This window comes from Rhizophagus irregularis, chromosome 30 (assembly GCF_026210795.1).
Source record: "Rhizophagus irregularis chromosome 30, complete sequence".
NCBI classification, from domain to species: Eukaryota; Fungi; Glomeromycota; class Glomeromycetes; order Glomerales; family Glomeraceae; genus Rhizophagus; species Rhizophagus irregularis.
This window is the reverse complement of record NC_089458.1, coordinates 1,761,118-1,786,560: the sequence shown is the minus strand read 5'-3', so window position 1 is coordinate 1,786,560 and position 25,443 is coordinate 1,761,118. Positions and strand designations below refer to the sequence as shown.

Sequence of the window (25,443 nt, the reverse complement as noted above, 5' to 3'; positions counted from 1 at the left end):
TCTTAATTAAAAATGTTACACAACCCGATCAGGGGACATGCACACTGACTGATATGCCTCTTTCTGCAATACTGTTTAGTAAGAGTTTTTGGATTAATGCAAGTGAATTATCATCCAAATTACTTTTGTTTAGAATTTATTAAATATTTCTGTAAAAACTACTGATTTGGGTTCAGATTTGCTCACATATTTAGAGATATATTGCAAAGCTGCATGTAGGGTTTGATATCAACATTCACTTGTTGTGTGGGTTTAAATATGGGTTGTTTCTTGATGTCACTAATTCAGGTTGTCCATGATTATCCTCGTGTATAAATGAATGATCATTTCTCTCTTTTGGGTATCTGAATCTACAAACTTGTCCATGTTTACTACATAAACAATATGAGGGACTACATTTGTAATTTGTTTATCAATTCAATATAGTCTTGTAAATCATCGTTTATGATGTCTTTTTGGTATCAGAGCATGCATATCTTTGTCACTATTGAATCAAGATATTGAATTACATGCCAGTGCATTTTTTTTTTTCCAATTCCATGTACATGTACACTTCTCCTGTGCTGCCACTCGTATCAGTACCAATAATCTTCTAATTCCCATCAGTTTATCAACATATTGTTAAAGAAAGTTTCGAATCTTTGTTTAAAAAACTACATTGCGATGTGCAGATTATCAATTATGTTCTGTTGCCAATATTTAGATGATTCAGCCTCATCTTCACTATGATTATTATTTTCCATCAGTAAGTGTAATTCAATCCATGGCGCTAAAGGTAAAAAATATTAGCCCATCTGCTTCTATTTGTTTTATCAAATCTTCTCACTATCCAGAATTGTCAGGTTCCTTTTAAACCTTCACCATATCTCATTATGTGATCTGCTATATTGTCTCTGTTGGCTATCATTTCTTGTATATCTGATATGTTAATCTGTTCCTCTTTTAGATTCTGATTAATGTATATTTATCCTTCTTGTAATGCCCTCCACCATAAAAGATTCTGAAATATTTGGCAGGCTTTATTTATAGCTTTGCATTCGATCAAGAGTTGCATTTATGGCTTTACCTTCTCATTGTGTTGGGGCATTAATGGTATAAACATTCTTGATATGTTTTCTTTGTCTTCAATGTTATCGCTAGTGTTGTTAAATCCAAGTTGGATTGGACTGGACCAAACCAGTCAATTCGGTTTGACTTCAAGATTTAAAGTTGATTGGTTTAGCTCAACTTGAAGAAATTCAAGTTGCAGTTTAAAGAGCCAAGCAGATAGGATCAAGGGGATTGATGTAGCTGATTGGTTGATTTTTTTTTATTTGGCGATCACAATAAGAATTTTCATTTTATTTTATTTTTTTTCATTTTGTTAAAGGCATTATCAAATTATTTGAATTTTGAAAACCCAGAATTCAACACAAAAAAAAAAGAAAATGTTTAAATATATACAAATATCCGCCCCAGTTCCTTTCTTCTCTTTATCTTTCAAGACCCAGATTCAAAGCCACGCACTACACTCACCTAAAAAAGAGAGAAAATAAACAGAAAATATAAACGAAAAATATCTACTCATTTTCCCTTTACTTCAAAAATCCTGGAATTTAAAGATTCCTTTCTGAGTTCCTAAATAGATAAGTTTCGGTCTTTAATCTTAATATAAACATTACCTATTGATCATTAATAACTATACATTTTAGCAGTTTTTCTAGTTGCCTTTCTTATTTTGCAGTTCTTTGAAAGTTACTTTTAAAAATAAAGAGAAATTTAATTATTAATTTTTTTTCTTTACCTTCAAATAGTTTAAACAAAATATATTTTCCCTCCTCTTTTACCTTTGAAAAGTAAAGCGCATTTCTAAAAAAAATAGAATTATAGAAGGATAAAATTGGTAGTAATTTTTTTTATTTATAAAAAAATTCAATCAATTACTCTTACCAAAAATTTATTTCGTAATATGATATCTGGTAAATATCTTAATTATCATAATAGGCAATAAAATCAGAATGATTTTTTTGTGTATTAAATTTGTTTTTTTTTCAAAATAAAGAAAAATCAAAAAATAATTTCATCATGAGTACTCTAATAGTGATCAAACAGAATTGAACCTGTGTTCTCACCATAATCAGGCTTCATGAGGAGACTTATAGACTAATCAATGAGCCAAGGATGAAATTATATTTGTTAGATTTCTCTTATTAAGGCATATTTAATGGTAATAAAATCATAACTCTAAATTGATAAATAAAAAGTTATATTAATTTATAAATTTTTAGATTTTATAAATTATCCTGTTATATAATATTTGCATAAGAACAATTTTATTTCTATTGGATTCTTCTCATTAAAATGCATTAAATGGTGTTAATTTTATATTTCTAGGGTTATAAATGGATAAAAAGATATTTCAATTTAAAATTTAGCTATTATTTATTATAATTTGTTAATTATTTACTTTAAAAAATCATTAATCAAATTAAATTTTTTTTTTAATTTTTACTTAGAAAATACTATAGAATTTATTACAAAAAATATTGGTTTATATAATAAAATATTTTAAGGTATTTTAAAGTATCTTTATGATCTATACACAGATATAGTTTTTTTTGTACTCATGTACCTTCTAAACTACGTCTCTTCTTGAAATAAAATAAATAAAATAAATAAATATTAAAAATAAATTAAGAATGTTTTTATTAAAAAAAATCTTTTATTATTTATTTTCTAATATATTGAAAAAAAAATAATGAGTATAATGTGCTTTCAGCTAGAGATGGTAAAGCATGATTTTAAAATCAGATTATAGTTTTCAACTCAGTTTAGTTTAACTGACTTAAACTGGTTATATATGTGATATTATACAAATTTCTAAAAAAAGAACTGCAAAAATCAAAAATTATATTAATTCTGTTCAATTCAAGATCAGACCAGATTGATCGCAAAATGTATCCTTATATGAGTCAGTTAACCTGATCAGATTGATCTCATAATAGATAACATGAATAACATTTTAATATGTCTTAACCAAAGCAAAAATTGCTAAGAAGAATGATGTAAAAGTAGAAAAAACAAGCTCTGTTGATGATGTACAGAATTGTTGCTAAGTTTCCTTGAATAATTTTATTTATAAAAAAAATAAATCAAGCTTTGCTTAATTAGTTGTTACTAAAGTTTTTACAGAAAAATCATAGGAATAGATTAAGAATAAATTGGTTCATCTTGTAACTAAGTACAATGAAATTATTATTCTAAGCCCACTTTTTTTTTCTGCTTTTTTCTCTACTACCCTTTTTTTCCTTCACCACTTTTTTTTCTTCTGCCTGCCATTCTTTTTTCCTCTGCTAACCTTTTTTTCTTTACTAACCTTTTTTCCCTATTTTTCTCTGCCAACTTTTCCTTTTTCAACTTTTCCTTTTCCTACTTTTCTGTTATACATTGCTTCATATTGCATATAAGTACATAAATTTTTAATAAAATTCAGCCATAATTTTTTTTATTTGAAAGCTGATCATAGATAGTTTTTATATATTAAAATAAATAAATATGATCAATTATAAATATAAAAAAATTATTTTCAGCAATGGGTCAACTCTTTAAAATTTAGAAAATTTTCTTTATTTTTTAATACACGAAAGCTAAAATTGATTGGCTTTCAAATAAAAAAATTTTGACTGAATTTTATTAAAAATTCATAAAGTTTCGTATAGCCCAAAAATTAATAATTTTACTAGTAATTCTTATAAAAATTTGTAATTACATAGTAAAATTGACAATAATTAACAAATTTTAGGCTATATGAAACTTAAATTCTCTATAAAATTCAGTCAAAATTTTTTTGTTTAAAAGCCAATCAATTTGTAGCTTTCATGTATTAAAAAATAAAGAAAATTTTCTAATTGCTAAAAATTATGTTATTTTGCAATGAGAAAATATTTTATATTTATAGTTTTTCTTTATATTTATTTTATTAAAAATTCGTGAACTTATATGCAATGTGAAAATTACTAGATAGTTCACAAGACCTTCTAATTTATTGATTCCCAAGATTTGCATGTCACGTTTTGGTTCACTTTACAAAAACATAATATCACAATCATTTAAAAATAGAAGGACAGTTCTGAAATGATCTACAAGTAGTGGATGAATATATGTTTTACTGAAGAATTCTTTATTCTCCTGATCAATTAGCAATTCATCTGTAGGTCTACGGAATTCACAAAAATCACGATTATTCTTTAATCTGTCAATCAATTCTAAATAGCTTGGCAATTTTGGCATAGCTCCAGTACTTTTCATTTGTATACTATTATTGTTTGAGACTTTATTTGGAGATTTGGTCTTTACTGGCATAAACAGATCTAAGCATTTATCTCCAAGCAATTCCTGAACTCTCGCTTTTTCAGTTTTGGAATCATATTTCCATACTGGTCCTAAGAAAGAAGGTATCTTCTGTCTTTTCAATTGAAGGCTGTAACTAATGTACAAATGCAAGGTTGATAATTTCCTGTTGATTGTTATGATCGCATTCCATTGTAGTTATCCATTAACAGTTTTGGTCTTGGTATTGATAAAGTAATTCTTCCTGTTTCAGATAGTTTTTGCGATTTTTTCTTGAAAATAATGTTGTCTTTCTTGTATAGAAAAAGAATTTTGTTGTATACTGCCCATCCCCTTTTGCTCCTCCTTACCATTTTAAATATAGAGTGAAAATTACTTAAAAATATATTTTCTGTTTCTTATTAACGGCTAAAATTACTTTGTCTAGTGTTCATTTCATTCTAGTGGAGAAGTCCATTAGTTTGCCAAAAAGACTTAGGTTATCAAAAATAGAGCTAGCTTGTAAAGTTAAAGTTAATGTTATCCATTTTTATATCCATTTTTATATTATTAATAAATATCATCATATCCGCCAATCTGCAGATTTTGGGTTAATAAACGTGTTAATCTTAATTTAAATCCCTTAAAATATGTCAAACTCACTTCAAAATACCTACCTTAATAAAATGAAAACCCCATTAGATTCAGCAAAAACCCATTAGATTCTGGAGGTGAAGAAAATGACAAAACTTTTATTAAAAATGACTTATAAATATCTCTTTTTACAGAGCAACAAAGAAAATCTGTATTTTTACAAGAGCTGGACATGTTCTGTTTGTAAAGATTTATATAATCATGGTACTAGTATTTAAAAACTAGCTTTTTCTAATAGTAAATATGAAACTAAATAATTACATAGTCAATTTTATTAATTTTTTATGCATCAACAGCCGCTCACGCTGTTACCTATCAGCATGATAACGGTTCTCCATACTCTTCCCCATACTTCTCCACTAAATAACTTCTTTCTGTGCTCCACTTGTGGAAAACAATTGAGGCTTAACACAATACATTAAAATAATTAAAAAATATAATCAACGCCAAGGTCTTGATGATGTGCTAGCTAATACAATTTCCGAATTGCATCCCTTTTTTGTGTGCCAGGTTCATGGCACAGCCAGCAAATCGAAAATCATAAAGAGAAAATTTTTTTAATAACATATAACTTCAAAAGTAAAGGAAATTACAAGTGTATCTTTCGTGGTGATGGTACATATCAAATTTTAAGTGAAGTTTTGAATTCTAAAAAGGGTTATTTGCAAAAACAAGAAACGTAAATTGTATGTCTGAGTTCTTTGAATAGATAAAGGAATTGGTGATAAATATGCTTGTAATACTAAATCAATTTCTTTGAAAATTGTATTGTAAGTATTTGTTCCATAGTAATCATTAATGCGAGTATAATAGGATTTCTTATCTAATTCATGCTCAATAGCAATCACTAACTCTTTTAATAAATCAGTAAAATTACTAGTATTTAGTACTTACTGTGCAAAAGGCAAAGTAATACTTCCTTTTCTTCAAGAATTACCATCACCTCTTAATATACTTCTTACCAGAACTGATCTACGCTCATGTACATTTAGACAAAATATTAGAATGTATAATTCTGCTTTATCTTTTACATCAATAGGAGCAAAAATTAACCAACAGATTACTGGTACCAGTGGTATTTATACTTTTCGTATTCATAGAAAAATGTATCATAGAATTGGTTCTTTATTACCCAATTCTGAAACCCATGGAGAATTACAACAAATGTTACATGATATTAATCCATATATTAATCAATTTTGTCAAGCTGGAAATTAGATTTAAAATTAGTAATTACTAATAATAGAACAAAGGATCCTCAATGTTATAATACTCCAAATGCAGCTATTATGATAGGTAATAGACAAGAAATAGAACACCAAAATTGAGATATTATAATATTACAACTATATGAAGGTAATATAAAGCAAATTTCAGAAATACATTGTACTTATACACCACTTTATTATGTTCTTATGTTTTCTAGAGGTGAAGATGTGATGGCATTCTAAAATACCTATATATAATAATGATAATGATACTTCTATAAATAATAATGAAGAAACAGATATAATTATTTTGCATATTAACTTCAAATTGGTCATCCTAATGAAGCAACAACTTTACATTATTTATGAACAAGAAAAATTATAAATAATTCAGAAAAAACAAAAAATTTGCTTATTTTGGTCAGCTTTTTCAATAATGAATTGTTGATATGTATACAGTAGTAGAACATACATATCTTAATTATTTAAGATTTAATCAAAAACAAATATGTGCAGAATTATATAATGGACTTCATTTCAGGTAATAGAACAACAAATGTAGGACAATGAATTATAATTACTATCAAGTTTTACTGGAGATCCTCAACAAATGCATAAATTATATCAAGATGGAAAAAAAACCTGATTTATTTATTACAATAACTTGCAATCCAAAATGGCTTGAAATTCAAAATGCTCTTCTTTTGGGTCAAATTGCATAAGATCATTCTGATTTAATTAGCCGTGTTTTTAATATGAAATTAAGATATTTTTGGAAAAGTATTAGCTTATTTATATACAATAGAATTTCAAAAACGTGGATTACCACATGCTCATGTTCTTATTCTTGCTCAATCTTATAATCCCAAAATTGTTGCAAATTATGATACAATTATATCAGCTGAAATTCCTAATAAAAATAGTAATCCAGATACATTTAACACTGTTAAGCAAACAATGATGCATGGACCAAGTGGTATACTTAATTTAAATGCTCCATGTATGAAAAATGGAAAATGCTCTAAAAGATATTCACGAAATTTTCAGGAAAATACTATAGAAAATGAAGATGGTTATCCTATTTATAGACGAAGAAATAACAATCAAATCATAGAAGTGAATAAAATTAAGTTAGATAATTGTTGGGTAGTACCAAATATAATTGTCATATTAATGTGGAAATTTGTTTATCAATTACTGCATAAAATATCTTTTTAAATATGTATACAAAGGTCATGATCATGCTACTGTAGAAATTGAAAATGATGAAATAAATTTATATCTTGATGCTTGCTATATTTTAGCATCAGAAGCTTCATTAAGAATATTTCATTATTGTAGATTAACATAGAGTATTATTTCAAGATAATGAACAGTTAGAAGATATAATTGAACATTCTACTATAGAAAAATCTACTCTTACTATATGGTTTGATGCTAATACTAAATATCCAAATGCAAAACAAACTACATATGCAGATTTTCCAATTCAATGGGTTTATAATAATCAAACTAAAATTTGGAAACCAAGACAAAGAGGGTGATTCTATTGATGTGGTGCTACTTTTGAGAATCTTTGTATAGTAAATGGAATTATTTATCTCTCTTTTAAAGAAGCATGTATTGCTTTAGGCTTATTGCAAAATGATGAAGAATGGGATTAATGTTTAAAGAAGCTGAACAAATACAGACTGGAATACAATTACGTAAATTATTTGCAATTTTACTTTTATTTGGCACATATTTCTACTCTTAATGATGATATTCTTTTTCAAGTTTGTCAAAATACTGGAAATATGACTCTGGAACTTACAGATGATATACGTAATAGAGCTCTTTATTATTTGCAATCTATTTTAAGTAAATATGGAAGAAATCTTAGTGAATTTCCAAATATGCCTATTCCAACTATTTCTCCTAATAATGAACAAAATACTAATCGTTTAATTAGTTTTCAGCAAGCTGCATTTAAAAAAATTATTATGGTAGAAAATAATACTTCTGATATTTTTTTTGTGGATGGTCCAGATAGAACTGAAAAAACATTTTTATATAAGTAAATAAAAAGCCATAAAGTTAAGTCACAAAATTTTTATAAATTCTAATAATACAATTTGCTTTAAAAAAACAATATTTTTGCAGATTTCATTGATTATTTGTTGAAAATAAATTGTTATTTACAGCAAATTGCAAAATTGTAAGACCACCCTATGATTTTCAATTTGAAAATTTGATATTTTGAATTTTTTAAGAATTAGTAAAAAAACAAGTTTAAATACCTATTTTGGTAATAACTTTATATTGAATCATATGATATATTTCTATTTTTATTTAAGGAGTTGAATAAACAGGTTTTTAACTTAATTTTTTACTGGTTTTTGAAAAATTCAAAATATCAAATTTTCAAATTAAAAAATCATAGGGTGATTTTACAATTTTGCAATCTAAAGTATCAAAAAGTTGGATAACATTTTTTTTTATATTATTTTTTTTCTAATATTACTTACTTTACTATTTATTAAAACTTTTAAGAACTATTATTATTAACTTTTATTTTTTATTTTATTTTATTTTTTAATATAAGACTGATACTGGGGTCAATTTATCTATAGGATTTATACATAAAAATATGAGTGAAATATTATCCAAATGAAGGAATTAACCCAACCACTCAAAAGGAGCCCGAAGTAGTCACCCAGCCTTATCCTATAAAGGTACATAAGTCTGGCCGCAACTCAAGCTACGTCTTCACAGAACTACTATTCTACTCCACCAAAGCAATACTTTAGCTGAATTCTCAATCAAAAGTAAAAAAAAATTTCTGCCTAATTACAAGTAATTATTTAATTACAAAATCAAAATAGAGAAGTAAAACTAAACTAAATTCGGTAGTAACACTAAAATTTCTGCTAAAATCTCTTTGTTTGTATTACCACCTCCTTTCGCCTTCTTTTTCTTATTGGACTTCAATTTAGGAGTGACTTGCTTATTAGTATTGGGCGAGAATTTATGGTCCTTCTTTTTAAGGTTAACGTTACCTGACTGTTGTCCAGCATTCCCAGACTTCTTGTTAGGAATGTTCTTCACCTTTGGTTTGTTTAGTGCTTTCTTCAAGTTGGGCATGAAGTGTTGACACCATTTCAACTCCTTTCCTATGGTCAGGAAAACTTGTGGCTTATCTAAGGCCTTGAGTGTGGCCTTCCAATTCTCAAAATAGCCAATAAGCTTCCTCTTTTCTTTACTTGTTTGAATTATTTTAAACACACTAGCACTATACGTTGTTAAAAATGATGTTAATTTACATTCATCCTACAAGGTAGCCATCATCATTTCTTTTGGAATATCATGAATGACAAGAATGACAGCTTGGAATTTCTCTTGTTATTTCTTTTCAGAAATTCTAACTTGTGGGAACCATTTCATGGGTATACTTTTCAGATCAGTCATCCAAACTCCAGAATTTATTATTGCTGTTTTCAAAATGGTTGAAATTTGATAATTTATATGAGGTGATGACAAAATAACACAAAAAATTATATCAAAAAACACATTCAAAAAAACATATGTAATGTGTGTCATGTAATACAAGATCACAAAATCTTAAGTTTTTTTTTGCGCTAAAAGCCTTTAAAAGGTTGGAATTGACACCAAGTTACAAATGATCTGTGATCACGTGACCAAGACAATATTTAATTGACGTTCATTTTTTATTTATTTTTATATAAAATTTAAAGTCTATGCACAAAATGAATAATCCAAGTTAATAAAGAATTCAAATATGTTGTTTAGGTTAAATTTTAATTATATTTACCCACACTAACTATAGTTTATTATACCAAATTTCACTTAAATAACGTTTAAGATAAAAAAGATTAATCAATTAAATAAATTTTATTAAAACAAAATCCCATAATATGACATAACAATAAATAAACAAACTTTGTAGCTACTTATTAAAAATATTCCTCCCTTTTCTTTCTATTCCAAAGCTATAAATATAAGATTTTAATTATTAATTAGTTAAGGCATGATCCGCCTAAGAATGGCAGCAAACTACTATATAAATTCGAGGGAAAAAATTAAAACCAAAAAAAGGCATTATCTTATGATCCAGTGATTGGATTTTGATGATCCCTTTTCGAGTTTATAGCTTTCGATGCACTCTTCAAAACAAAAAAAAAAAATTCGAAATTGGACTGGTATATCACAATATAATCACAAAAAATGATTTTTTCCAGGTAAATCTTCCGATGCCCCCGATAAATCTTCCGTTGCCCAGAAAAATTTATATTTGCAATTATCTTGTGATATATTGGTCCAATTTTAAATATCTTTTTTTTATTTTAAAGAGTACATCAAAAGCTATAAACTCAAAAAGGGATCATCAAAATCCAATCACTGGATCACGAGATAATGCCTTTTTTTGGTTTTAATTTTTTCCCCCGAATTTATATAGTAGTTTGCTGCCGTTCTTAGGCGGATCATGCCTTAATAAGCTTTTAAATAAAAAATTATATAGATAGAGTATTTCCACATAAATATGTAAAGTAGTGCCATAAAATACCATTTTACTGCTTCCCAAGAGGACTGAGAATACTTTGGTTAGTTTAATTGTAGTGTAATTCTAGTGTAGTGTCTTTTTTATTCACTGTGATCTAAGTGTGATTCTAGTGTGATTCAAGTGTAATTCAAGTGAGATCTTGGAGTTAAAAAGTAAAAATACCAGTCTATTTTTGACTAAACCTTACAAACTCATAGTATACATACGTGTTTATTGAAATATTAAAAAAAAAATATAGTAGAACTATAAAAATTTAGACTTTAAATATAAAGAATAAAAAATTTTTTTCATATATAAAATTTTTTTTTTTTGTGTTATATGATCGATATTGATTTCAACCATTTTGAAAACCGCAATAAACTGGAAAAGAGTGAATGAATTTAAAACTGTTTTGACTTTAAGAGTCTGGTATTTATATTGCCAGCTAAATAGGTTTGCCCCATAACATTAATTCTCCTAAGATTTTTTTAATGTTCCAGATAAATGGAATATTGTATACAATAATGTCTCTAACTTGCCTTTACTCACCTTCAACTTCTTTGTATCTGATCACTATGTAATTAACTCCAGGTCTAGATAATTTCTTCCCCTTTCAAGATTTTTGGGCTGATGTTTGTACATCAGGATTTGCCGTTGTTGATTGGTTCTTGACTTGTTTATCATCTGTAATATGTGCCTTTTGTTTATCTTTCTTCCAGAAAGTTTTATATCAGGCAGTATTAGAGGTTCAACACTTCAGTTTTGATAAACTAGTAGATGAAAACAATTCATCATTAGCGGCACCCATATCACTATACTTATTATAGGCGCAGGTACTAAAATTATTTTACAACCTGGACGAAGTATAAAAAGCTATAGAAAATAAAGTGAGTGAAGTTATTCAAGTTGGCATACTTGCCAAACATATCTACTAGAAGCTTTGCTTTATCAAATAAAAGTTTGAGGAAACCATTCTTAACAAATTGTCCAAGCTGAAAGGTAACATTATTTAAAAATAGTTCCTTGCTTTCTGAAGTAAACTTGAAAAAATCCTCTTCAAAAGTTGTTCTACTTGAGTCTTCCATATCTGACATTTTATTATTATAGAAAAGTGAAAAAGTTTATAAAAAATTTTTGCAGAAATTTTTGTAAAATGTAAAAGGAAAAAGAGTTGAAAATGAAAACTGTTGTAAGTTTAAAGTAAAAAACTAAATAACTAATCAAACAAAAATTCATGTGATTGATTTTTTCTGAATATTTTTTTGTTTTTTTTATCAGTAATATTATATATAGGATTTGTTTTAAAGAGTTTCTAATTTTTTTGAAAATGATATGGGGTTTTGAAAGGCTGTCTCTACCTATTACTGGTATCTCTTTGAATAAAAAAAAAATTATTATTATTATAATATGATAATATACGTTATAATCTTTGCAAAGTATATCAAGAGCAAATACCTTTATTAACACTTGTCAAAGATACATGTAAACGGTGTTATTATGAAAAAATACTGGGGGCATGCCAAAAAAGTTGTCTGAGGGTAATAATATGCATCCAGGTTATGTTCCCAACAAACTTAAAGGACTTAGTGAAATAGAAGAAATGCTTATTTCTCAGGGTTTCACTGTGATGACAGTATACCAGCTGCATGGTGGACAAAACAGCTATATAGGACACATGATTAATTTTTCTCAGGATATCCAGGGCTTTATGAAACAACTTCCATGTGATCCAACATCTCTGGATGTTCTTGTTGTATGGTGGCAATTATCAAACAATTCAATGGTGTTCAGGGATTTTACTGTACAAAAGAGCAAAGTGTGCAAAGCACTATTATGGTTAAAGGAAAATAACCCTTACTATGAAGACATAATAATTGATACAGATATTCTTCAATTCTTACCCGAAAATGATTCCATTTTCAACATGCTCCCACAACTTCAAGATGATGAATCAGAAGATGATAATGGTGATAACTAGTGATGCTAATGGTCCAATTTAGTCTGACTTAAAACTCAAGTCAAGCTGAACTGATAAAAAGTCAAGCCAAACCAGACTGGACTCCATTAACTTAAAAGTTCAAGTCAAACCAAACCAGTTAACAGCTTAACTCAAGTCAAACCATAATTTTATTAGTTATATACCTATATTTATACATATTATTATATTTAAAAGATAGAAATAAAAAAAAATATTAAACTTAATTATCATCTATGAATTTAAACACATGCAAGCTTCAATTGCATGATCACCTAATCTATTTCTTTTTTTACTAACCAATTCACCTGATTTTGAAAAGGCTTGTTCACTTGGAACAGAAGTAGCTGGAATATAAATATAATCATATGCTATCTTCTCTAGAAGCAGATATTGCACTTTGTGGTGTTTCCACCATTCACATGGATCTATATCTATAGGTTCTATAGGAATGCCAAATATTCCATTATTTCATTTTGAGATTGTAAATTATTAAACTTTCTTTTTTTTTAATCATACAGCTTAAGATTCCTGATGTTTTTCTCTTATCTTCTACATTTAATTTTATTTTCATCATCAGCAGTAAGAGTTTGTTCTATATTTTAATAACTATTAAATTTTTCTATAAGTAATTGCTTTGCATCTTCTACATTTACACTATTAGAAAGAATTTGTGTTTTATATTGAGAATCCAATACTAAAGCTAAAGTAGCTGTTGAATTGTAAAGATTAACTGAAATACAATGAAATTTCTTTTGCATTTCTTTAGCAATTCCTTTTATCCATTTTGGTATAGATGTATCATTTTTTAATTATTGTTATATGTTCCAATAAATGATCTAATAAAAGAAGTAAGGTTCCAAAAGTAGGATATTTAGAGCCTGACATTTCTTCAGTAAATTCAAAAAATGGTTTTAAAAAATCACAAAAAAGTTGGAGTTCTTTCCATTCATCATCATTTAAATCTAATTTTGCAAATTTACTACCAATAGAAATTAATGAAACTTGTTAAGAAAGGATTCTAACATTAAAAACGTACTATTCCATCTAGTCTCGACATCTTTAATTAATTTTTTATATTTGATATTTAAATTTGTTGCAAAAGTAATTAATTTCTGTTCCTTTTTTGGTGAGTTGCGTACTTCTATAATAAAAGCTTGTACTTTATCAATAATAGGTTTAAATTTTTCCAAACCAGCATTAACTTCAGCTTGTGATTCCAGGTTGAATTTTTAGATGTTTTCTTTTCCAATGACAATTTTTACTATATCTTTTATTACAATATTTACATTTTGTATATACATGAATGCCATTATCATCAACTTTTTCGTAATGTTGCCAAACAGTACTTGGTAATTGAACTGGAGGTAAATTTGCTGATTTTTTTTTTCTGAACTTAATGATATCTCATAATTGGTTTTCTTATCATCATCATCAATTATTGAAATAGTCAATTCTAAATTAACTATTGGATCCATTTCAGCCTTTTATCAATTCTGAAATTAGGGATTCTTTAACTGATTACCTTTAGCTTTGACTGACTTTAAGAACTTGTGATCCTTCTTCTTTCTTCCCAATTCATGAGATATATAGACTATACTTCTCCGCTAATTAATTACATCGTATTTTGGTGAACGGACCAATTCACTATTTATTATGAATTAATTACTTCTGTCAAAATACATTACATCTGTCAAAATAAATTTAATTAGTATTTTGTCATTTCGATGAAAAGTATAATATAGACTACAAGTTTCCTCTTATTTTTACCTATTTGAATAATCTTGAATGCATTCACTTCACAATATGCCAAAAATTAGTTATCATATATTGTGGGCCACAGTATTCCAGGTATCTTGCAAAAATTGGGATTTGTATAGATTTCAGATATACGAAATATCATAGACTATTATATTACAGATACTCTTACTTATTCTCTAGTATTTTGTATCCAGTCAGGAATTTTTCTTTAAGAAGCATAGCTCAAACAGATATTGGGCTTTTTAGTATTAATGTGTAGTAATCCTACACTTATGATGTAACTGGACTTTACTATTTTTAATAACAGAAACTTGTCCTAACAGGATCCCGCCTACTATTAAGATAGGTCACCCTGTGGCCTAAGGTAAGGTTTACATATAAATCTTTTTAAAGATTCTACTATAAAAGGAAATTTTATGTTACATTGTTATGATTTTTTTCCTTTTTAGTTAATTAACCAATAGAATTTAAGCAAATCCTAAGGTAAGGTTTTATATGAAAGTAAAATTTCAACCAGTAACATATCTTAATAGTAAGTGGGGTCCTGTCTCAACCTATTTTAACCTGTCTAAGATGGTGAGATCTAACTGCAAAAAAATTTTTATTTATTTTATTTTATTTTATTTTATTTTATTTTATGTGAAGTTGGCGAGGTATACAAAAAGATATGAACAATCTGTCGAGAGTTACTGATCTACTTAGAACCCACCATCGAAGACCAGAGAAGCTGGCACCCGATCCTAACTTCTTAAAAAAAAAGACCTGAACCACTACCACGTCCGATAAAAGGCCAGGCAAACACACTGGGAATAATAAAAAAGAAAAGTGGAGAGGACAAGTCCCCTTTCCAAGAAATTGTGGCACTACACATAAACCTATTCTATCCTAAAAAATAATGATACAATTCTGAAATTCGTAAAACCGCTAATTAAAGCATAGGCTAAACTAGTCTCTGTAATAAAGTTAAAATTTCTGCTAAAACCTTGTTATCTTTATTACCACCCTTAATCTTCGAGGTATTCTTTGCCTTCTTCTGATTCTTCGGGTTTTTCTCCTCCTGGTTATTATTTTTTGGAACTTTCTTCGAGGATGTAGGTTTATCCTTCTTCTTAGGCTGATTACTTTCCAAATTCTTATCAGACTTACCTGATTTTTTTGGATTCGGTGTATTTTTAGCCTTCGGTTTATTTTGTGCTTTCTTCAAGGTAGGAATGGAGTGTCGACACCATTTCAACTCCTTACCGTCAGGTACGAAAAACTGTGGCGTATCTAAGGCCCTTAGTGTGGTCTCCCAATTCTCGAAATAGGCCACAAGTTTCCTCCTTCCTTTACTTGTTTGAATTATTTTAAATGAGCTAGCACCGCACTTCATTAAAATTCACATGGTTTACGGTCCATCCACAAGGTAGCCATCATCATATCCTCTGGAATGTCATGAATAACGGCTTGGAACTTTTCACGTTACTTTCTTTCTCGCAAAGTCCAACTTGCAGGGAACCATCTAACGGGTATACCTCCCAGGTTTGTCGTCCAATATTTGTTAAACTGGGGAAGGGCAAATGAGAAAAGTGCTATTTTGACTCAGAGAGTCTGATACTTATGTTGCCGTTTAACGGAACATTTAATAGCGTTCCCCAAAATTTTAACTCTGCTATTATTTTCTGCAGGTTCCAGGTATACGGGATATCATAAACTATTATGTCTCGGATTCGCTCCTGCTCATCTCTGACAGCTTCGTATCCTGTCAGTATCTGCGTAGCCTCCAGTTCAGATGATTTCTTTCCCTTTTGGGAATTTTTGGCTGATGTTTTCACATCAGGTTTTGCCTTTGTTGATTGGTTCGCGACTTGTTTATCATCTGTAATACGCGCCTTTTGTTTATCTTTCTTCCAGGAATTTTCAGATATTACAGTTTGATCAACAGGGGGCATTACTATATCAGGCATTGATGGAAGCTTAATAGGTACTGGATTTGGTGGCATTTGAAATCCTTGGCGTTGAGATCCCCCAATTCCCTCTGTCATCAATTTACAGAGTTGCCACATCGAACGGGCATTCTCATGGTCGAACGAACGAATAAACGAACGAACGATCAATTGAACAAACGAACAAATTATCAACAACATAATTAACAATAACATAATCAACGAACAACATATAACAACAATATACGACAACATTCTTGGTTCACGACATAAATAGCGTTAGTAATATAAAACGTCGAACGATATAAAATAAAATTTAACTTCTCTAAATTTTCCCCAAATTATATCCACTTTTACCTTTAATTTCAAACTTCGATAGCTCTCGCTACGAATTATTACTTTCCAAAAGTGTATATTTAATTCATCTTAAAATTTCCATTTATTCAATTAAAATTAATTAAGCAAACATTAATTAAAGTTTAGGGCGAACCTATTACCTTTAATTAACATTAAACTTTACTAACAAATAATTAAAAAATAAAACTTATATTTTTATTGAGTTCTGTGGATGAGAACTATGGAATTACTTTGAATTCCGTTCTCTATTTATACAAATTTTACGCTACTTTCTATTCTATCTATATACTATCTTTTATGTTCTTTTTACATATTATCTTTGAACTATCTTTCTAATATACTATCTATATTTTAAATACGCTATCTTTTTATATATGTTCTTTTTAATATATTATCTTTTACGTTCCATCTTTATACTATCTTTTTATATTATCTTTTATATTATTTTGTGTTCTTTAATCTTTCTGACATTATTTTATATGTTCTTTTAATTCACTTTATGTGTTTTGCTTATAATCTATCTTTTGTGGCTTATAATTATTCTTTCTTATTGTTCTTATTGTTAAAGATTGCTAAGCCGCAATTGATCGACTCTATTTATCCTATTGGTTCTTTGTCAATCATTTAACAAATATTACATCATGTAGATCATTACTCTTCCTAAATGTTTATCCTTTTTGGTTAATTATTTATCCATCCACGCCAATTCATAATTAATTTGTTCGTTCTTAATATTTGGCAATTACATTTGGTGGTTGAATTTTATCATCTTTTCATGCTTGATATTCGACCATTTACAGCGTAAAAGTTTATCTACATCGGGCTCAAGCGGATATGACTCATCCATCAGATAATCATCAGTATTCTGAGATCCATTGTCATCGTCGTCATCATCATCACCCGTATCGCCAAAATTGCAATAGAATTGGGTAGAAAAATTATCCCAAGACTTGAACGCAGCATATAGCGCTATAGAAAATATTAGCGAAAAAGTGGTGGATTATATATTCGTAGCTTGAGCTTGTGAAGTGAAGTTCGCAATGTTGGCTGTTTCACCAAACCGCTCTATCAGTATCCGGGCTTTATCCTTAGGTACTGAGGGGTTTTTTTCAAATAAGTCCTTGAGAAAACCGTCTGTAACAAAAGAACTTAAGTTGTATGTAAAAGTTTGAAAATAAATTTCGTTAAACTTGGAAACGAAGTCTAAAGCTTTTTCGTTTCGTGTTTGGCTCTTATCCATAGACATTTTTATATTTATGTAATAAAATTTAATAAAGGGGATTATTTTTTAAAAAAAAATTATTACGCAGAAATTTTCGTAAAAAATGTATTCGGGAAAGAGTTTTCCAAAAAAATTTTTAAGTTGCCAAGATAAATATAAATAACACATTCTTCATAGTCACATGACATGTGACAATAAACATCATTTCAGTTGTATTAACAATGGTACATGCCTTTTAAGACTTAAAACTCTTTCTTTCCACAAAGAAAAATTTTATTTAGGAAATATGGGTAATAACAATAAAAAGAAGACTTTGATCAAAAAACAAAGTTCATATATCTCTACACAAGAGTTTGTAGACAAGTTTACAGCTGCCTTTACAGATATACTGAGATACACGTTAATAGCAGTTGAACACCATTCTAAAGAAGAATATACAGCGAAGGTTATTATAAAGCCACTTGTTCCAGGAGGAGACTTGGTCAAACCAACTTCACTCGCTGATACATATTCAGTTGGTCCTCTAACTTCTGAAGTATTTTATGGCATAATATCAGAAGCCCATTTGAAAGCTCGTCAGCAGTTAGACTCTTTGAGTTCACGGTATTAAAAATCTCTTCCTATGCTTGCAGCAGCAGCAAGAAAAGAAAGTAAAACAAAAGGACCAATCAAATAGCATGTGTCGACAGAGATATATGCCAATCCAGTGATTGATGAATCCATGAACATAGATGAATCTGCTGATCTAAATATTGCCGTATCTTAGTCAAATCAGGAAGGTAATCTTAGATCTATACAAAGCACTCCAAATGTCATAATACAATCGGAAGAAAAAAATAATAATAATAAGAGTAAGGTTACGAGATTAACACTCAATAATAATTATGTACATACTGCACAAGAAGGTCAAGTGCGCACTATTATAATACAGTCAAACTTCGATATACCGAACTTCCGGTTCAGGGATAAAAGTTCGGTATATGGAAGGTGTTCGGTAAATCAAATTTTTTTTATATACCGAACTCTATAGGTAAACAATAAAAAGTTCGGTATATCAAAAATCATGTGATTTTTCATATAATATTCACGGTATAAAGATTGTTGAACTTTATTATGTAAAAAAAAATACATTGATATAAAATGTCCAAAAAATTATATTACTAATAAAATGTAAATGTTTCATATTATATTACTAATAAAATGTAAATGTTTCATATTATATTACTAATAAAATGTAAAATGTTCATATTATATTACTAATAAATGTTCAAAAAAAATTATATTATCAATTAATTATAATATTAAGTCACGCACGATCCATCATATATTTAACCAACTGTCTAATACCGATTGAACTCTACTATTTTTATTGAAACGAATAATTTGTTTTTTAAGATTATATAATATATTTCTGTTATTGAACTCCATAATAAAAGTATCGGGTGGATTATCAAGAAAAGATAATACTTTGTCCAATGATGCTAATGCTTCTGAAGTGGATATTTTGGGTTGTAGAATTAATTCTTCTTCTTCAAGATCTGTTTCATTTGGTTTTACCATATTTACAATTTCTTCATCTGTAATTTCTTCTCCCCCATAATTATTATCATCATCAATTAAGATAAATTCCCTGGCACTCATTAATCCACCAGAAATAAAATTACTATATTGATCCAATAATTTTTGGATCTCTTCTATTTCATTCAGGCCATCATCATTTTGTTCTTCATCAGAAGGTGAAGGTAAAGGTGAAGGTGAAGGTGAAGGTGAAGGTGAAGGCGAAATCGGCAAAATTCCAGTTTTTGACCAACAATTACGAATAGTTTCACTTGTTACAGCTTCCCAAGCTTTTGCACAAAGTGAAATAGAGTCACTTATCTTCAATTTAGGAACTGGTATATTTAACTCCATTTCATTATCATAAGCCTCAATTCTATCTTTTATGAGTCTTTTACGATATTGTGCCTAAGATTAATAAATTATTAGAATATGTGCTATTAATTTTATAATCTAATTTATAATAAATAATATACAAACCTTGAATGAATTAATAATGCCGGCGTCAGCAGGTTGCAGATGCGCTGTAGTATTGGGAGGCAAATAATGGATTGTAATATTTGTCAATAACTCCAGATTACTAACAGAATGAACTGGTGCATTGTCTACCAAGAGAAGGATCTTTCTATTTCGCCTTTTCATTCTTTGATTTAAAAGTTCTAAATATTTATTCCAAATAGACGTTTGCATCCAGGCACTTTTATTCCAATAATAATCCACAGGGAGCTTTGATTTATCAATTCCTTTTAAATCTCTTGGCGTTTGATGCTTATGAATGAAAAGTGCTGGAAGTTTAATAGAACCAGTTGCATTAAATGTTAATAAAAGTGTAACTCTGTTTTTTGATTTTTTTGTTCCGGAAAGAGGACCAGTAGATAACGTTTTAGAAGGTTCTAACTCCCAATACAATCCTAATTAAATAAAATATTTTTATAATTTAAAATTATATTTATCATAATTATTCTTTAAAATTTAAGTTATATAAAAATTTTACCAGTTTCATCACAGTTAAACACGTCTTGCAAGATCAAAGTTACTAATTAATTCCTGTAACTTTTCTCTTTCTTTGGATAATTCTTCTTCACTTGGTCCACTTTGAGCCTCACCATGTTTATTATATTGCTTAATATTGTGCCTTTTTTTAAAATTATTCAACCATCCTGCTGACCTAATAAAACCTTCAATATTCATTAATTTCGCAAAATCAGCAGCTTTGGTTGTAATAATTTCTCCCGTTATAGTTTTATTAGCCGATATAGCATTTGAGATCCAAATTGCCAAAGCTTCTTCTAGTTCAGGAAATTTTGGTGATTTTTCTTTTTATTTAGCTGTGTTAAAACTATTAAGTTCCATATTTAACCATTTGTCTTTATTTTTTAGAATGTCACAAACTGTATTTTTTTTTACACTGAATTTTTTCCCTATTTCTTCCTGTGATAATGATGGATTTTCTTGATGAAGCAAACATAATTCTTTCTTTTCTCCAAAGGTTAGAACTTTTCTTTTTTTTAACGTTGCTTCATTATTTACATTTTTTCTTTTTTGCTTCATAGCGCGGTAAAAAAAAAATCCGAACAATTGATCAAATTGTTTAATTATAATCTACTGACGTGCCGATTTTGCGATTTTGTAACACCGATTTTATTAATCACGTGATCAGTTCGGTAAATCGAAATTTTTTTTATTATGTTTTATTATAAACGGTTACTCAATAAAATTCGGTATACATTATATAAAATTTTATATGATGTTCGGTATATCAAAATTTTTTTAAATATTATGAACCTGGTTCTTGAAAAAATGTTCGGTAAGTCAAGAGTTCGTTATATCATGGGTTCGTTATATCAAGGTCAGACTGTATATGATTTACCATCGGCCTGAACTCATGATGACATCCTGAATAAACTATCTACCTGGGGCAAGGTACTTGAAATTTCTTTCAAGCCTCAACATAAGTATCAATCAGTATAGACAAAAATGATACTTCATCCCATCATCGACACTGATTTTGTTATGAAAATCTGGTAGCAAAAATTAAGTGATGTGTATGTGTGATGGTACCCAGGATACTGGAAGCTTAAAGACCGTAAGGAACGTAAACGCTTTCAGGCTAAATTACATATTCCAGCAGACGCTCACGCTCAAGAATTTAAAATTATTACAAAGGGCAAAGCTTTGAAGATTTATGGCTAAAACTTTAAAGATTAAATCACTTACTTTGATAATTAATAAAGGTGACAAATATCTGATTTTCTTCTTCGAGTCTCAAAAGGATCTCCATCAAGTGCTGAAAATTCAACAGACCTGAAAGATGACCAAATCACACCTTCCTTTTGTCACGTGATATATATAGACCTGATCTAAAGCTTGACTCCCCCACCCCCTTCAAATCAGCTGATTTCTGGCACTCCCTAAAGGTTCTACCTCTTCAAATAAATCCCACGATAAATCCAAAAATGCCACTAAAATAAACAATGACACATGGTCTTTGTTGAAACTAATCCTGAATCTCCTCTCTTAGATTTCAAGCAAAATCCTTCGAATAAAAAGAAGGTGTCCCTTATCATTAAAGTACAATGTTCTAATACCCTTCTTTTTTATTTGTTATGTAGGAACCCATAGTTTAGTAGTGTAATAGGAAGACTTATAAGGAGTGTATAGTTGAATTGTAAAATGTGTAGTGTGTAGTTCGTTAGGTTTTTTTTTAGCTTTAGATTTTTTTCCTTCCCCTTTTTATTTTTCCTATTTGGTCATTTTCCTTTTTCCCAGTATGTTTTTTTTTATTTTTTTTATTTTATTTCGTTTCATCTTGGCTGGTTCTGTTACGCTCTGGTTAAGGTCTTTCTTGAAACCACTTGATGGGTCTGGCATTAGCTAGATGGTATCATTCAGAAATTGTACTTTTTTAGTTTTTTAATTTTAAATAATGATCACCTGATTTACATAAAATAAATAAATAAATAAATAAATGGTACATGCCTTTTATTTATTTTTTTTTCAGTATTACAAATTAATCAATAGAAGTTACATTTATATTGAGCAGGACTAGCTATTATTTTAAGAGGCAGGCTATAGTAGAAGTGTAATGTGATGTCTCAAAAAATTTTTAGAAATCCCAAAATTTCTCAAGCTGACGTAAAAAATCTTTTTAGCCCAGTAGCACAAGCATATAATTCTTTATGATGTAGTGGTTCATGCAAACACTTGCCACTTTCACAAAAAACTCTGTAAGTTAAGCCACGATTTCTCACAGAGCCACTTAGAGAATTCCAGAAATCTGAAAATTTTTTAGTGGTACTATTAGGGTCACATCCACTCTAGCTTATCCCTATTTTAGGTATTGGCATTATCACAGAGTTATCTATCATAATATCAGTATTATCATCAGTATTATCATCATCTAAATCAGGAGTATCAGAAGCTTTTTGAATCTAAACAAATTCATAACATATATAGTTCAAAAATTCTGATCAAAAGCACCGAGTAACAAAAATAACTATTGAGAAAATTAATGATAATAGGACCCCACCTACTATTAATAAGATAGGTCACCCTGTGGCCTAAGGTAAAGTTTACATATAAATCTTTTTAAAGATCCTACTATAAAAGGAAATTTTATGTTACATTGTTATGATTTTTTCCTTTTTAGTTAATTAACCAATAGAATTTAAGCAAATCCTAAGGTAAGGTCTGAATCTGGTCAATCGGATCAATTCGTCAAATAGGCAGATTCAGATTGATCAGATAAATCCATCGAATAGATCAGATAGATGACCAGATATCGATCAATACCTCTCTCCAGTATACTGGGATCGACAAAAAAATTCCTTTTTAGGAAATTTTATGTTATACATCTGGAAACTAAATTTAGAAAAACTGTTTTTTTGTGAAATGGATATCTCCATAAATGGAAATGATCAACATACCCGTGTATCACATGATAACAATTAAATATCTAATCATAAATTCCGGCTGAAATTAAATGATTGGTGAAAAATTTCCTTTTTAGAATTCTTGTGAAACCCAAAATTTGGGAAATAAAATTGCCTTTTTTGGACTTGCGTAATGTTACTCATACCCTAAAAAGATAATTCCATGCTGATTACTTAATTCTGGTCAGAATTATAATCAATCCGGTCAATCCACAGATAATCCAATGATCTGATTTTTTTAATCCAGATTACATGATCATCTGGATGACAAATTGACTAGATTCATCTGGAGTGCACCTCTAGGTGGGGTTCTGCGATAATATCATGAGTTGTATATATAGCTTTAAAATGATACTGTATTAATAAACATTGATTCTCAAAATTTTAGTTTAGTCAAAATTCAATCTGAAACTATTTTTTATAATAAAATAAAACTGTTTTTATGTTTTTCCAAAACTAATTATAATTTAGGAAAATTTTGGATTTACTAATTTTTTCATTAAAATTATCATTAAATGAATTTTAAATAGTAACATTAAGTGGAATACTCAAAAATATATTTAGCTAAATAGACTGCTTTGTCTTCTCTATAAGAAATTTTGTAAAAAAATTTTTCAGAAAAGAGTTTTCTTCTTTTTTTCATATAATATGGAAAAATTATCAATGAGTACACTTTATGAAGATATGGAAAGAAATCAGCTGATCTGAATATGATAACAAAAATAATAAACTAATGACAATCCAGTCGTATATGAAACAACTTCCCCATTGTCAATTTTAACATGTACATATTATAAAACCTTAAAAATTTATTTATAAAAGATTTGAAATGTTATTTTTAATTTTTATATATTTCAGTAAGATTCTGAATATTACTAAAACAACAGATTCTGTATAACTAAAATTTCAAAATGTGATATCTCAGTTAATATTGCACCTAAAAAGATAAATAATATTTCAAAATGTTCATCTTGTTAAGATGAATTTAATAAACTAAAGATCATTAAAATACAATTACTAGATCAAAAATTAATTATAAGATTTATACAAATTCAGATTCAAATTTTTTTAGTAATATTCAGATTCTAAGTAACTATTATAGTTTTCCATTCATTCTGCCTATAGCTCTCTAATTTTGCAAGTCTCCTACCAATTTGCAAGTAATCTTAGTAGTATTTAAATAAAGTCTTTTTTTTAAAAAAAAGAGATAATTTATTTGTAGCATATGCGATATTATCGCATGGTCATATGTAACTGCGCCTATGATGTGATTGTAACGTGATAAGCTTTTGTATAGCCTTTTTCAAATAAATCTTTTCACATTTCATATCCTTTTTAACCATTTCTCTTTCCTTCTACGTTTAACTTGTTTCACGATACTATTTTTAACTTTATCGTTAAGTATGGAAAATAATTATAATTTCTCTTATGGTAAAAATTCTATTACAATAGTTTAAAGTGTGGTTATTTATTTTTGCTAAATGTTTTAGTTTCATTATTATGTGTTAAAATTTTGTACTAGCTGAGGATGAAATATTCGATGAGGGTAACTTGAGTTAGTATAATAAAATTTCACATTTTGTTATTTAAAACTTACACTAATATATTAGATGATATTGTATAGATATTGTAGGTGACGAAGAAGAAGAAATTGTTGCTATTGTTCCTATGGGCCCTATTCTTGGTTCTGAATCAGAGGGTTTGAAGGCTACAGAATATCCTTTGATCACATCATCTATTGATCTTTCCGTTGGTACTCATTTTAGTTCTTGAAAAGTTGCTGAATATTATTTAAAAGAGTATGGAAGGCAAAAAGATTTTGACATTAAGAAGTATCATGTTGAATATCACAAAAATTTATCATCAAATTCATGTGAACATCCAGTTAAAAAAAGAACCTTAACCTGTGAAAATTCTGGAAAGTATAAACCTAATAAAACAAAATCTATTGCTCATTAACGTAATAAAGGATCAAAGAAGACCGATTGTAAGTGGCATGTAAAT

At 28.4% G+C, this 25,443-nt stretch overlaps 5 protein-coding genes across 5 annotated transcripts; 2 read left to right on the top strand and 3 right to left on the bottom strand.

The window, feature by feature from the left end:
• Nucleotides 1–4,062: 4,062 nt before the first annotated feature.
• On the bottom strand, nt 4,063–4,682 carry OCT59_021813 (uncharacterized protein; the record flags this gene model as incomplete). Its single annotated transcript, XM_066146761.1, has 2 exons — nt 4,063–4,465; nt 4,540–4,682. 2 exons carry the CDS (start codon nt 4,680–4,682, stop codon nt 4,063–4,065), a joined length of 546 nt encoding a protein of 181 aa, XP_066005867.1.
• Nucleotides 4,683–7,966: 3,284 nt separating this feature from the next.
• On the top strand, nt 7,967–8,230 carry OCT59_021812 (uncharacterized protein; the record flags this gene model as incomplete). The annotated part of the gene is made up of 1 exon (XM_066146760.1): nt 7,967–8,230. The coding sequence occupies one exon, from the start codon at nt 7,967–7,969 to the stop codon at nt 8,228–8,230; it is 264 nt and encodes an 87-aa protein (XP_066005866.1).
• A 10,006-nt stretch (nt 8,231–18,236) lies between these two features.
• On the top strand, nt 18,237–18,560 carry OCT59_021811 (uncharacterized protein; the record flags this gene model as incomplete). The annotated part of the gene is made up of 1 exon (XM_066146759.1): nt 18,237–18,560. The coding sequence occupies one exon, from the start codon at nt 18,237–18,239 to the stop codon at nt 18,558–18,560; it is 324 nt and encodes a 107-aa protein (XP_066005865.1).
• Nucleotides 18,561–19,270: 710 nt separating this feature from the next.
• OCT59_021810 (uncharacterized protein) lies at nt 19,271–19,861 on the bottom strand (the record flags this gene model as incomplete). The annotated part of the gene is made up of 1 exon (XM_066146758.1): nt 19,271–19,861. One exon carries the CDS (start codon nt 19,859–19,861, stop codon nt 19,271–19,273), a length of 591 nt encoding a protein of 196 aa, XP_066005864.1.
• A 654-nt stretch (nt 19,862–20,515) lies between these two features.
• OCT59_021809 (uncharacterized protein) lies at nt 20,516–20,975 on the bottom strand (the record flags this gene model as incomplete). Its single annotated transcript, XM_066146757.1, has 2 exons — nt 20,516–20,823; nt 20,900–20,975. The coding sequence occupies 2 exons, from the start codon at nt 20,973–20,975 to the stop codon at nt 20,516–20,518; spliced, it is 384 nt and encodes a 127-aa protein (XP_066005863.1).
• Nucleotides 20,976–25,443: the final 4,468 nt, after the last annotated feature.